This window comes from Pristis pectinata, chromosome 6, assembly GCF_009764475.1.
Source record: "Pristis pectinata isolate sPriPec2 chromosome 6, sPriPec2.1.pri, whole genome shotgun sequence".
NCBI lineage: Eukaryota > Metazoa > Chordata > Chondrichthyes > Rhinopristiformes > Pristidae > Pristis > Pristis pectinata.
Genome location: NC_067410.1, coordinates 90,211,913 through 90,227,760, shown reverse-complemented (window position 1 = coordinate 90,227,760; position 15,848 = coordinate 90,211,913). Strand labels below are relative to the sequence as shown.

At 37.8% G+C, this 15,848-nt stretch overlaps 1 protein-coding gene across 1 annotated transcript in view; it reads right to left on the bottom strand.

Moving 5' to 3' along the window:
* mcf2l2 (MCF.2 cell line derived transforming sequence-like 2) overlaps positions 1 to 14,299 on the bottom strand; it is a 235,805-nt gene extending 221,506 nt beyond the window's left edge. The window contains exons 1-2 of the mRNA XM_052018737.1: positions 14,180 to 14,299; positions 13,421 to 13,667 (exon numbers count right to left, since the gene is read on the bottom strand). Of these exons, the coding sequence (XP_051874697.1) occupies positions 13,421 to 13,499 (79 nt within the window). The 5' untranslated portion in view covers positions 13,500 to 13,667; positions 14,180 to 14,299. The remainder of the gene's footprint in view (positions 1 to 13,420; positions 13,668 to 14,179) is intronic.
* Positions 14,300 to 15,848: the final 1,549 nt, after the last annotated feature.

Below are 15,848 nucleotides of genomic sequence, written 5' to 3'. Positions count from 1 at the left end.
TCAGCCCAAAAAGGAATTCTTTCCTCAAAGTGCATTAACTGGAACAGCTGTGAACTATATGCAGTTCATTTGAGATTAAATTAATTTTCAAATTTAATATTTCTGAAGCAGACACCTCACATTCAACGAGCATGAAACTCAGCATCAATATTTGTTTCATCTTCATTAGATTGTATTCAAGCAACCTGTCAAGAAATGAATATCTATCTCCCCTTGGTATGATCATTCTCAGGAACATGTGAATGTTCACAGCCATGGTCAGATTGTGGAAATAATTAATTTAAAGGATATTGAAATGTGCAGGTGTGGATATATGGAACTAAGAATGGAGTCCTGGCTGTTTATTTTTTTCAGTTAATGCTGAATTCTGATATAAGATTAACAAATTTGGCCTATATGGGCTATAACAGGTCATTATTTATGTGATGTGATATGAATATTGTAATATTTATCATAATGTCTACAAACACGGAACCATAATAGTTTATCCTCTTTGTGATTCATTCAATATGTTCAATTGCACAATTTACAAGTCACAGGTGAAAATTACTTTCTTTGTTTTGCTGTTTTCTGGAAGACTCAATGTACTGTAATTACACAGCATGATTCAATATCCATTTGCTAAACAGATATTACTGTGTTACTTTAAATTATCTGCACATAAATATTGTGAAAGGCTTCCTTGGTCCCAAAGCTCAGGGGTTCTATTTTAAAGATGAGCAAAGATCAACTAGTTCTGCCATTCTGATGTTGTGTTTGACTTTTTAGCCATGGCCAGTGTTAGATAATCATCCTGGTAGAATTTTTTTTGAGCCTTCATCCCTTTCCAAATAGCCCAGAATATAATGCAGAGATCACAACCTTGGTGTAAATACAAATCAAAAAACTGCAGATACTGGAAATCTAAAATAAAAACAGAAAATGCTAGAAATGTGTTGCCCAGAAAACCCTTCACACAACCCATAGAGACCAGTACCATGAAGTTGAAAATTGGCACAATCCAGAGTGGAGCAACATTGTGCCCAATTCTGTTGGGAAATTCAACTCAGAGCTGTTTTCATTTGTGCTTGTACCTCTTTTTGTTCCAGCATAAGATTCCCTCAAATATGTCAAGAGTAGTATCCCAAATTGATCTCCATCATGGTTTGAAAAATGTAGGCTGTTCTGTTGAGTACATTTTGCTAATGCCACTGCTCTTCAAACATTCTAAGAGGCCAACCCTCAAACTATGTTCCTTGTCCTCAATGAAACCCATGGCTTCTTGTGGCTTATAGCATAGGCTCACATGTGCCTGGACTACTTTGTCACTATTGTTCTCAACTTCCTAGCCTCAGGATCATTACAGGCTGCTGCAGTGATCTATGCCCCATCTCACAGTTTGCTGCTCACTGCTTCACTAGTGGGGTCACACAAACTCCATACTCAAGATGAGACTACTTCATCTACCTTTTCTGTAAGCTCACAGTAACATGTAGAGTGGCAGGGGGATTTGTCTACATTGTAGTCTTTACCGAAGTGCACACATTCATAGTGCTACTCCTCACAGAGAACTCCCTGGTAATCTCTGACCAGGAGCACTCCTATTGTCCCAGAAAATTTCCATGGGCTCACTTGCACAAAGAACATGGCTCCAACAGGCACTGTTCTTCACCAGCTTTTACAGGTCTATCTGATCTCCTGGTTGAACTTTCTCACCATCCTTCCCATGATTGCAATGTCTATTTATTAAATACAACACTTCCCTGTTGCTAGGAAAGTACTGCTTGTGACATATTCCTTTAAGAGCTGGCTGCTGAGATAATAGCCAGGAGGCTAAATGCCAGTGACTATGAGAACTTTCAATCGATGGATAGAGAAAACCATACTGAAACAGCAAGACATTACTGAGGGAAACTGCAATAAAGTTGTTTTGGTAACTTTGCTTGTAAAGTTCTCAATATTTGTTGGATTTCCACATACTGCTTCAAAATACTATTTTAATACCATAACAGGCAGCAAACCAATATCTAGATCTGTTTCTGAGTTCCACTGTCCCACTTAAGTGTTGGTGAAAAATTCCATTCACAATGTCTGGCTCTCACTGTCAGAAAACAGACTATTAATTTGCATGGAAGAGAAATGAAAGACTACAGTTGTCCAAAGAATCTGGAACAAATGACACAGAAGCATCTGATTTTGGATTATTTTTGAAGATTTTAAAAGCTATTTATTTTGCAAATCATTTAACAATTGGTCATTCCATACTTATCCTGGTTTAAAATGACTAAATCATATCAATATTATTAACTGCTTTGTCTGAGCCACCCCATCATTGTATCATTATTTAACTAAATTCATTTAGAAAATTTAACTCTGTAATATCACTAATCAACTATCTAACAGATGCATTATATCACCTCCAGACCCCCAAGAAAGGTCACCCTGTTCCCAACATGTATTGCTGCTGGATTGTGTAAAACCAACTGTGAATATTTGTTATTCTTAGTACTTTCTATTCCAACTGATGTTTAGACTATCATGCTGATAATTAAAGTTAATTAAATCTTGGTGGTGGATTTTCAAAGCACTGTTTAATAGCATAATTAATTATCTCATGTCTGACTAACATTGAAGTCTTTGATGAAATAATGATGTGATAACAAAGGTATTACAGTAGAAATTGTTGTATTAACTTTCAAAACACAATTGATAAGGTATACATAAAACACATTTGGAAATTAAAGCACTGGGATTTAATAGATGGTAGTAATTGATATGCAATTGGCAAAAAGAGTATAAGACATGGATTAGCGGTGAATGAATGCCTTGAAGGAAGAGAAATATACAACAAGGTCTCCCAGGGGTCAGGATTAAATTGTTGTAGATAAATGAACTGGACATGGGTGCAGGGAGTACAATTTCAAAATATGACCGATGATAACAAAACCTAGCAACAAAGTAATTAGTGAAAAGGATATTAACTGACCACAGGAAATCTTAGAAATGCTGGTGGGATGAGCAGACAGATGGCAGATGTAATTTATTATGGAGAAGTGTGAAGTGATGATTGTTGGGTAGAACAACACAGTGAATAATCTAAATGATCCAAACACAAAATACTGCAGGTGCTGGAAATTTGACATAAGAATCTGGAAATACTCAGTAGGAGAAAGAGATAGAGAGAAAGATAGCGAGATATAGGAAAGTATGTGTGTGTGTGTGTCTGTGTCTATATATATATATAAAAAAAAAATCGAACGAGAGAGCATACATCATTTCTGATGAAAGGTTATGGATCTGGAATATTAATTGTTCCTCTCCATGAATGTTGCTAGGCCTGTTGAGTATTTCTAGCTTTTTTTCCTGTTTGCAATCTTATTAATACCATTTGAGGAGAACACAAGTTAATAAAGTGAATAAGAAAGTGTAGGTGGCACTTGGCTTTGTAAATCCAGTACCAAAACACAAAAAAAAAATCACATTTGTGTGAAATAATTGGTCAGGGCCAGCACTTCGTAAAATTTGTGTCATTACTGTTTAAGAAAAGTGTCAAAGACTTAGAAAGGACAGAGAAAAGATTTGCCAAGATTGAGGAAATTCAGCTATATGGAGAAATTAGAAAAGATATGGTTGTTACCCTTACAGCAGAGAAGGCAAAGGAGAAATTTAATAGAGAGGTTCTTAAGTACAAGGGATTTGATAGGGAAATTCAGAGAAGTAGATTTCTCTGACAACTGAAAAGGAACCAGTGCATGGATGGTGATGATAAAATCCTCAACAATTTAATAGAACAGAAATACAAACTTATTTGCTATATTTTGGGCATAATCTAATTGGTTTGGCTATGAATACAATAATATTGAGACACTACAGCTGTGGCAGCTTTCTGAAAATGGCATCAAGTCCCATTCCTCTGTCTATTACCATAGCTTTCTAAATGTTCCTTTTCAATTAAGTTACCTATAATTTAAAAACTGTTGTAAATTCCGCAACAATGATAGTTTCTGACTGGATGCAATATTCAGTTTATCAAACTTGCTTGGGTACTGGTGCCAGTTGGGTTTTAAACTGGCATCTGTAGCACAAGCACACCAGTAACATTGGAGTGCTAGGTACTTTCAACAGTTGTTTCACTTTGCAAGAGTCTACAGGGAGAGCAGTGTCAGGTGCTGAAGACAGCCTTCAGGCTTCTCCCAGGTATATTAGCTACATGACAGTTCAGAGGTGAGACAGTTCAGAGGTGAAGCAGATCCGATAAACTGCTGGAAAAGGAGGGATGAGGAAAGGGATAAAGGTTGTTAGTAGGATATATATTCACCTCAGGTGTAAAGGGAGCAATTCTCCTGCATGAACCTCAGGTAAGGAGCTATGGGAGAAATGTTTATTCTTCTACGGGGATACTGAAATCTCCCAGCTGCTGCAGCCACAACCATAAATGTAGAACAGGGCAAAGGACTGGTGTATCAATTATCATCTAAATGACCATAGCAATGAACTTTGATCTATCTGGCTTCTTCCAAGCTGGAGCCAGAGGTGTTCGCAATATCTTACAGCTTGCCATCCACATTTAAAAGATAAGAATGACGCTCTCACTTCTCAATTGTAAGGGTTATAAAGGTGCAGTGAATTAAGAAGTGACTGAAGCTGATGGTACATTTGGGAGGATAAGACATTTTAAGATCCAACCTCTGATTACCATTCAGGTGAGGTTGTTGAACTTCTTTGTGACATTGCATTAGGAGCTTCAGGGCTTAACTCTGGATATAGGCCTCCAGGTCTTGGTTGCACTGACTGCCTTCTGAGAATGGATCCAGAGAACCAACTGGTGCCTTATTGATAAAGGGCATCTTTCTATTTTCAAGGCATCTAAGACAAGGCCCAAAGAGCTTAGAGACTATTCTCTCCCAACCTGCACTAGTCTTTAATGTTATCCAGATGAGAATGATTTATAGAATGGCTGCCTGCATCTCCTCCAGCCACAATGCACTTGCTCTTTAATACTGTTTACCATTATACTAACTTTAGCTGAGTACCATCAGTCACGATATTGGCCCCTTGAAGAAGGGTGCAGTTACACAACAGCACAATTAGTACTAGTTGGACATTGTAATCATGTTAATTAGCATGCAGCACAAATTACCATGCTCCTTGCATTCAGTGGCATGGATTAATCACAAACTGCAATCCTGAATTTAGCTCCTTTCTAGTCATAACAACATTCTGACAATCTATTCTAGGGTTTAGTCTGAGAGCTGGATATTAAACTAATTTTTTTGCAGTTAGCAGCAGTCTGAGAAAAAGCTAATGCTGAAGCTCAGAAGAAAAGAATATGTGGCTTAATATTTTTAATCTATGTTTCTGAGAAGATGAGAACTTGGCCTAAGTAAATGCAATTTATTTTGGCACATACACTGAATGTCCACACCTTTTGTGAAATGAGAATCTATTGTTACACCGAGTCACATTATTGTAGAGCTGCATATTAGGTACACCTGCAAAACCACAAGCAAAAGGCACTTGCAGCTGGGAATCACTGGTACTATAAACTGTGCCATCAAAATTCAGTTCAATTAAATCAATTGGAACCAGATTTCAGATTCAGAGAACATATTATAACCACTATTATTGCATATTTAGTGCAGCTGAGGACAATCCTCTAGAGATTAAGGGGAGAAATTTCCACGGTCATAGTATTAAATATGTGTGAAAATTTTGGCCGTCAGCAGTACTCACCTTTACATATGGGGTTCCAGAGATTTCAATGAATTCAAATCTCTGTGGTAAGTACAACCAACAGCTGCAAATGTTTAGCCTGCAGCCAAAGATTATTTTCTCCCCCTTGCGCTGTTTACGACCTGTGCCACTATACAGGATAGAATATGAACAGCAGGTTCTAAATTTCTAATAATTAATTACAATGGAAAACTGATTTCCACCGACTCTGAAGATAAAGCTAGAAAATGCTTAAAATTTAAGATGTCAGCTGAGTGGTGAAACTTAATTAAAAATTGGAGGCGAAAAGAAATTGGAGCTCAGTTTGCAATTAGAACTGTAAAACCGGTGAGGTGTTTTAAATATAGTGAGACATGCCACAGCACAACCTACTGCTGGTCTCCTTGAAATGCCAAAAGAAAACTTGGAGGCCACATGAGCTGGTGAGATGGGCAATTGTGGGCAGTAACCAGAAGTCACAGAACTGCAGAATGGTTACAGCATGGAAGGGTGCCTATCAGCTCCATACCAACTCCATGCAAGAGCAATCCAGCTAGTTCCACTCTCCGTGCCTCTCCCCATAGACCTGCAAATACTTTCCTTTCAAATAATTTTAAAGGTCCCTTTCTGCATATATCAATTGCATTTACCTCCAATGATTCATGCATTCCAGTCTTTAATTAACCACTTGCAGCGTAAAAAAAAGTTTTCCTCATATTACATATGTTTTTTTTTGTCAATTATCATCATTCTGAGGCCCTGGTTCTCAAATCTTCCACCTATAGGGGCAATTCATACATTTCATGACTTTAAATTTTTCTCCCCCCATAACCTCCACAGTTCAAAAAACAAAGACACCAGCTGCTCTGGTGTATAGTTATCCACGTTAACTAAAATGATTCTGGAGTTGAGGGATGTTGGTAATCTCTCAGCACCATTTCTTCACATCTGTCCAAAAGTGTGCTTTGCAAAACCAAAACCAATACTCCAGTTGTGACTGAACCAGTGTTTTATAAAGGTTCGTCATGACTTCCTCTCTTTGTAACCTCTGCCTCTATTTTCCAAGGCCCATGCCCCTGCATTTTTTTTAAACCATGTTTCAATTTGCTACTTTCAATGTACTATGTGCATACATTCCTGATCTCTCTGCTCACACATCACTTTTAGAATTGGGCCTCCAGTTTACAGTTCCACTTCTCATTCTTTCCACCTAAGTGTAAGACCTCCCATTTCTTGCATTAAATGTCACATTACCTATCCACCCATTCCACCAACCCATCTATATCCTCCTCATTACTCACTATGCTCCAAGTTTTGTATCGTCTAGACAATTCTGCTCTGTACATTCATACAAACCGTTATTAGAAAAAACAGTGGTCCTCATACTAACCCCTGGAGAACTTCATTGTGCACTTCCCTCCAGTCCAAAAACAACATTCATTCCCACTCGCTGTTTTTTGTTCCTTAGCTAGTTTTCTATCTATGTTGCTACAGCTTACTTTATTCCGTGGCCTTCATTTTTGATGATAAGGCTGTTATATGGCATCTTATAAATGCCTTTTGGAAGTGTATATATACATACACATCTACCACATTTCCCTCCTTGGTCCTCTGTTACCTCATTAAAAAAACTCTATCAAGTTAATTAGGTATGATATGCCATTAACAATGTCATGCTGGCTTTCTCTAATCAATTCACACATCCAGATGACTGACTATTCTATCCCTGAAGAATTTGTTTCCACTACTTCTCTTTCACTGAGAGTGGTCTGTAGTTGCTGGGTTTATCCCTACACCATCTTTCGAACAAGAGTGTAATATTTGCAATTTTTAAAATCTCAAACACCACCCCTGAATGTATAGGCAGATTCCCTGCACTTTCCTTCCTTCACTCAGCAACCTAGGATGCGTCCATCTGGATCATCCAGCTAACTTTTCTAGTAACTCCTCCTTATCAGTTCTTAGCCCATCCAGAATCCCAACCTCATTTTCCTTTGCTAAAACATTTTCCTTGCTAAGGACCTGCTCTCTTATGTCTTCTGATCCTGCTGTATTTAGTGGGGTTCTCACTTGTGTTACCAACCTGGCAACTGCCATGTGCTCCCTTTCTCTGATGTTGGTAACCTGACCCCTTAAGATTTCTTCTCCCTTGTGGATAAGGCACATTTCAGAGGATGGCAAGTCATTCACTGCTTCATGATAATAGAATTTCAATAAGCCACACTGTTGCAATATTACATAAAGTGAGGGTATTGTGAATGACCACAGCATATGCTATTCCAGGGTTCGACTGGAATACTTTGATTAAGGATATGCCACCAGGTGGGAGTTTATTCATCTATTATGCTTCCATGTTTCTATGGTAGTGATGGATATAAGCAGATGTGAGGAGAAGATTATGGTGATATGGGAGAGGGTCTGGAGGATTTGTACAATTCGGAGAACAATAGAAACACTTGACCAAAATACAAGAGGTCAGGGCTCCTCATCAATGAAAAACTTCAGAGGGGCAAGATGATTGAGTGGTTTTGGCACACTGACTGAGCAACTTGTGGATGGGCAGAATGTTATATTCTGGCTGTTCCATTACACAGGAGCATTTGGGGTGTTCACCAGAACTCATACAGCTAGGGATAGCTGTATGTACATGATCTTCACATGGGAGAACCAGGAAAGTTATGAGCTGCATTGCCAGATGGGGATAAGGCTTGCTAGGCATAAATGCCTCAATAAATTGGACAGACAGAGGAAGCCCATGGTGAACCTGGACAACAGTATCAAGCTACCGACCCAAGTCAAAGCTGGGTTCCATGGACTCCAACCATTGGAATTACATAGCCAGTCCACAAAAGCATATCCAGTCACATGATGCACAGAACCAGCAGGGTCAGTTAGCCATCTTTCTGTCATGTTTTCACAATACTCATAGACACTTGTTGTAACCATAATCATACTGGCAGACTACTTTGTCTTATCTCAACCATATTAGCTTTGATGCCTTCATTCTGCTGGTGAACAGCACAGGCTGCCCAACTTCACTCTAAAGAGAAGAAAAGGCAACTGGTTTTATTACACTGGTCAATAAAGAGTTGAAGTCAGCTTCTCATCCCTTCCCTAGCTAAAGGCGCCAAAGATCACTGTGTTTTCAATACAGCTCCCAATCCAGAATAAGGTACATTTATTATTTCTCCCCACTTAATCTTTGAAGGCAGAAGTGAAACTGAGGAAAGTGAGTGGAACTTCCTTTGTTACTTTGTAGTGATGCTAAGCAGCTCAACAACTTGTATGTGGTCTCTAATACCTCTTAGCTACTTCTGAAATAATGAAAGTACATCTGTGAATACCACAGTGCAGAACACAAAAGATTCATATTGTTAGGGTTTGTTTTATCACACAGTCATAAAATCTGTTATGCTATACCATAAAAACAATTGAAAAATTAAGACAAAAGCCATTATCTACAAAAGGCATAATCTACAAAATCCTGGGAAATTTGTGCTTGGTAAATAATGCCACTATTTTTCCAATAATTTCAGGGAGGATTTGTGGCACGTTTCCTGACTTTTTGCCAACCATTCAAAGCAGTAACAATTACAAATCTCTGATTTGTGCAAGTTTTCTCACATGCAGGTGAACTGTGAAGAAAGCCAATAACTGCCTCCAATGATAGCAAGTGTTAATTCTCGGCACAGGAAAGAGTGTTGACTATTTTGTTCTTCTATATTACAATGACCAGTTGTTAAAGAATAGAAATAGCGAGGACAATGGATTCAAGCAATTATTTGCAGGTGACATTGTGGATAACTCCATTTTAACACCTTGTGGATCAATGATTGACAACAAGCTACAACTATTTCAGATTTGCACAGAGGATTATTATGCATGTTGAATACCTGTTTAAAACAGGGCACCACAATTTATAGAGTGAAATACCATAATCACATACAGCATGTGATCATACTACTTATTCATTGACAACCTGAAATCTCATGCCTGTGTGGTACCACTGCTCTGAAGTGCCCTGATCCATCATTATGGTCACTCTGCCAATTTCAATAAAAGTTCAGCGTAAATTTTCCCCTGGAAGAATGGGCCACACAATAACCTCTGACAGCCAGTGTAAAGGTGATGGGAGGGAGATTTGCAGCTGCTGTTGGATATTGAGCAGTATGGTCACTTAGCTTTTTGACAGAACTACCAAGTACTGCCTTACTCAAAACAATGTTTAAGTCAAATCATTGGCTTGTAATAACTGCTATCATTGTTTCATATGATTCCTATGATTCAGTATTAACCATTTGTAAGGATTATGTAGCCAGAAATTCTTTCCTTCAATGTGATGCAAGCAGAGACAGCAGGGTGGTGGTGAGGGGTGCAGAAAGGCCAGTCAGTCACCAACCACCCAGACCTTTTAGGTCCTACAATTAAGACTGGCAGGTATCTCACAACTGCCTGAAGTGGAGCAACTGATGAGATACTAATGGTGGGCCCCTAAAGTAAAATTCACACAGCTCCCCCACTTCCAACCACCACCCCAACATGGGAAACTAGCTTTAGCTTCTAGATTCAGCAAATAAGGCAGAGTGAAAGCATACAACAACTTGTTGTAATCATAGTAATTTGATTCCTAATACCAATAATTGTACAGACTGAAAAAATATATGGCTAATGGGGCTGCATATTAATTTCCTAACCAAGCTCTCTTGACATTCGGGTCAGAAGAATATCTGTGTAGCCTCCTTAAACTTTATGCTGAAACTTAAACTAGTAGAAGTACTATGTTCAGGCTAGAAGAAAATAATGATATTTCTGGAAATAGCAGTATCCAGTATTCATTTAAAATCACCAAACTTTAATCTATGCTTTCAACATCAATCAATTCACAGTTTGAATTAGTTGAATATCCCAAACATCTTCAAAATTCCTTGCTTATCTTGCTTTTTTACAAGTTTTACTTTTCAGGTAAGGTAGCTGATAAATTCCTATAAAATTTGTATTAAATTCATATGGATGTAAAGCATTTTGGTCAGGTAAAAAAAACTCAAGTACATTTAAAAGTATAAATATGAATTATTTCTACCATGCATCACAAGTTATAACCACTTCATTAAGTTACCTATAGAAGTATGATTCAATCTCTCAGGCAGATTTTCATGCAGCTCATATACTCATGATGAATCAGCAATGGTATCTGAAGATCACTTTGGCACACACATTGTAGACCTACTATTGTTAGAGACTGGGTGGGGATACAAAGCAGTATCTCACATTTCAGAATTTTTTGTTCCTTCATATGGAAAGAGCTTTGAGATTGTTTTACATTAAAAGGTTTCATTTGAAAACAACTTCAATTTTTACAGGTTTAGAAAGATTGCAGACAATGAATATGCATACTGAAGTCTGTTAATGATACCTTTATTTAAAAGCTAATTTGTCTCAGCCCAACTGTGTTATATTTGATTGCTTCATTCAGCTTGTGAAGAGCAGGCAAGGCCCTCTTCAAATCACACTGAGGAAAAGGGATTTCAAAAATATTCAGAAGAGAATTTGCAGTGTTAATATCTGACTTTGTGCTAGAGTTGGGTATTTGATAAAATATGCTGTGGATAATTCAGTGAAAGGGGATAGACTGTTATCTAGCATCTCCATGTCACTTAGATGCTCATTTATTCTAAATCATGATTTTGTAGACCATCTATTAGAAAGGGAAAGAATTACATGTAAAAACCACCTGTCATAACTCAGGATATCATAAAGTACTTTGCATCCTATGAGGTAATGTGAATAAAATAGCTGACAAGATCATCTTCTTAACTGATGCTGATTCAGGGATGGATGTCAGTAAGGTCACTGCAAAGACTCTCCAGTTCCTCTTCAAATTGATCCACTTTCTTTTTGTCTCATACAAAAGCATTTCCAACAGTAGTATGCACCCTCTGTATTACACTGAACTACTGGCATAAAACGTGCACTTCAGTCTCTAGAGTGAATCTTGAAACAAAAACCTTTTGGCTCAGAAGTGAGGATATTCAAGACTGAACTATAGTGCTTTTGCAGAGACAGTCAGAGCCTCCTTTTAAAATGTCCTCTCAAACATTTTCTACCAGTTACTTAATCCTTACTATAATTTCTTGAAGAATATTGTGCTATTTATCTCTAATCTCATCCAGTCACCTGAACTTAACAGTAATACGAATAAGCAAAAAGCAGCAATTTTGCATTATAGATGTGCAAAAGTAATTCCTTGTATGATAAAGCACTACATTGTCTCAATTCTTAAAAACACTGAATAACCCTCAAAGTCAATAACATTCACAAGTCACCCATATGACTGTGATCTATGCGGCGGAGGGGCGGGGAGAGTTCCCCAGTTGAGACAAGATTTCATAACTCTGTTTTACTATGGGCAAGCTACTGAATGATTTAATGCTCAGCAAACCTCTGGAGACCCTTTCAAAATTCACAGCACTCTTAACATATGTAGAATTTGTCAGCATGAGAGTAAATTATTAAATTTTAACAGTGATCTTCCCACACCACAGACAAAGGGCACAACAAGAGGTGTAGTTCACAAAAAAATGTCAGCAACAGATTAAAATTTATGGGAGGATTGTATTATTAGCTATATTTCCTCTGATTATGTGTGTGTATGAGCATATAACATTGCATTTTAATTCCCATTTGTGAGTAGAAAATATATACAAATTATAACAGATGCCACTGACCATATTCCAATATTGTAGTTCAAAGGACAGTTATAAGTGACTTTAACTCTTGGTTATGACATCATTTGAATCTCTTGATGAGGTAATTGTCTTCTGATTGTTATCCACCATCCATTGTTCTGCGTGTTACTGCTGTTGCAGGAGAAGAGGAAACTAAAAACTGAACTAATGTGTTACCCTTAGATTGACTTAATTTTCGAATACATGTTGAACTAACAACATAGTATAATGTTGTACCTAAATACATAGAATTAAATGCAAAGTTTTTTTTGCTGCAAGTTAATATTATTTGAAATGCAAAAGAAATTGGACAAGAAACAATACACAACACCTATGTACATCCCTCTAAAAATTCTATTTGTGCTTGTCCATTAAAAGAAAAAAAACTAGGAACCAGGACATATTTCTCCTTTAAATCCCGTAATATAATGAACTACTAAGTCAAAGCAAGCACAGATCAGATATCTAATCCCTCATCTCATATGTTGTATACCATGATCTCACTCATATGCATCTGTGTAACATTTATCTTTTATCTACTCTTCCCCTGTGGTCCCTCAGAGCAGAATTGTTGAGTAAGTGCAGATTAGTAATGAAACGAAAGCAGTTTTCTTTTATGAATACTGTCCACTGACAACTGGGATTTGACTCCTTCCACCCAATATATCAGTCATAAATGCATTCATATATCTTTACTCTATGATAACAAGTTGCTTGAAATGGCAGGAAAGTGTTTTAATAATTAGCCACAAATTACTAACCAGAATGTTTTTTTTATCTGTGATTTGATTCTGGATTGATTAATTATAAAAATTATTCCAAATACATTTATACATCTTCCAAATACTTCCCAATGTTCTTCCCAGAATATATAATTTCACTGATTTTGCAGAAAAATGATTTTTCAGCCAACATATCAGTTTGAAATGAATTTATCAGAGATGCTCTTGTAGACCCTTTGCTACAGGGCTAAATAAAATTTAAACAATTCAGTTGCTTCTTACCGACATGAGTGATAACATTGACCAGTCGCTGTGTGAGTTCTTGATGTGACATTTCTTCTTCCCTTAGACAGAGGAGCATCTCACAGTCCTCAGCTACAAATCTACAGCTGCTCCTGTTGGAAGCTTCTCAAACACACAAAGGCAAGTGCCACTCCCAGCAGCAATATTCCATTCAAGATGCAGGAGCTAATGCAGTTATTTTAGACACCAGATTATATTTTGCATCTTCAGTACATTCAATACCTCCCTATTTTTAAAGAAAAATATAGGCTTAGGACAGGGAAACTCAGCATCTAGATTTTTTTTGAAATGTGAGGACAAAGCTGATGAAATTCTGCATCAGAGCTGCTTGCTGCTCATTTCTATTAACATTGAGTCAGGCTCAAGTAGCAAATCAGTGTGCAGCTACCTGCCTCAAGGGAGATGCTGGGTGACAGGACTTTAAATCAAAAAACAGAGCAATGGATTCATAGGATTGGAACTGGAAAAGCATTTAAAAGGCTCTTGGTCTGCAGGTTTAGTTATGTTAACTTAAACATTTTGCTTTTGGATTAGAATTAAATTCTTGTTTACAGTGCATTCATTAAAAAGAAGCCTTTTAGTCTTAAGTAATCTTTCATCAGCTTAATACTCTGTTTTCCCTCTGGACTCTCCTTTTTATGATTAACAATTGGATAATATTTTCTGCTAACACATGCCCATCTGCTGCTGCTTCTATTGAATGCTGAAAATAACCAGCATTATTTGGATATCCCTTACCTGCCACAGTCCAAATGGACAAGATATGCAAAGCCACAAAAGTCAAGGCCTCCAAGAAAGATTGAGGCTGCTGAGGGTTTTCATTCAGTTTCAGAGAAACAGCTGCTACCTGACTCTAACACCCTGAGGGTTTGATTTTGAAATGACAGCAAAAATCAATGTAATCAGTCACTGATATGCTGATTAGCATACCCCAGCATGTGATTTAAATGAAAGAAATGCAAACAGATGTTGTAAAGTTGGTGAGGAAGTAAATGCAACTGGCCTGTAAGGAACCCTGTAGCTGAGTGGTTCAGAAGGCAAAAAGGTTTACAGTAGGAATCCCTGCAAAATGATGCCAACCCAGGGAGGGAGAACAAATCTGTGCTAAAGCGAGCAATTTTAACTCTTTGCCCTAGAAATTCAGTCCCTTCTTTTTAATCAGTACACAATTGTCTCCTAGTTTAAGAATGATTGCAAAATGTGATTGTGACCTTATAGCCCATATAATAGATAATAAGATTCCAGTCATGTTTCCATACCTGTGAACCACCCAGGCTAGATGCATAGAGCATGCACAGTTGACATTAGCCTATACTTGTTGTCCAATTGTTGTCTGCTCTGTGAAATTAATTCATGGGTACCTAATTTACATTCTGTGTGGACCATGCACAGGGAATTGGGCTGAACAACAGGCACAAGCTCAACACCCATGTTATTTAAGAGGGATTCTCAATTACCTGCAGGTTCTTTGGTGACTGGTATTATCTGAAAATGTGGACAAAAGTCCTTCTAACCCTAAATCCATATCATTGATGTGCATATTATCGGAAGCAGAACTAAGAAAACTACCTTGTCAAACCAGAAACTATCCTTAACTGCTACTCAGTTTCTACCCTCCTGCAATTCCAAGACCCTTAATCTCCTCCTAAGTAGTTCTTTCTCACAGCCATGCTGGAAGTCTACTTGCACAATTGTGACCTGTTGCTGTGCTCTATGACAAATCCACCATTTATTTTGCTATCCTCAAAGAATCACAGTACGAACACAGGCACTAATTACATCTCTACAATTGTGGCCAGGGTGTATTTTCCCTCCTAATCTTCTCCATCGTGCTTGATACAAAATCCTTCTGCATCATCTCTTTTCTGTAAAGCAGATTTGAAAAGTTACAATCCTAACTGAGCAACCTTGCAGGGAACATAGAAGTGGGCTATACAAATGTCTACACATATGTAAAATGAAAAAAGATGAGTGTAGGTCTCCTTTAGTCAGAAATGGGAGAATTTACAATGGGGAACAAGGGAATAGCAGAACAATTAAACACTTTCACAGAAGAGGATAGAACATAGAACAGTACAGCACAGGAACAGGTCCTTCAGCCCACGATGTCTGTGCTGACCATGAGGCCAATCTAAACTAATCCCAACTGCCTACACATAGTTCCTTTCCCCCTATTCTCTGCCTGTTCATGTGCCCGTCTAAATGCCTCATAAGTGCTGCTATTGTATCAGCTTCAACCATCTCCCTTGGCAGCACATTCCAGGCACCTACCACCTATCATTCTCTGTGTAAAAATAACTTGCCTCACAAATCTCCTTTAAACTTTCACCCTCTCACCTTAAACCTATGTCCTCTAGCATTTGACATTTCCAGAAATGTTAGGAAAGCAAGAATCTAATGAAGGTGA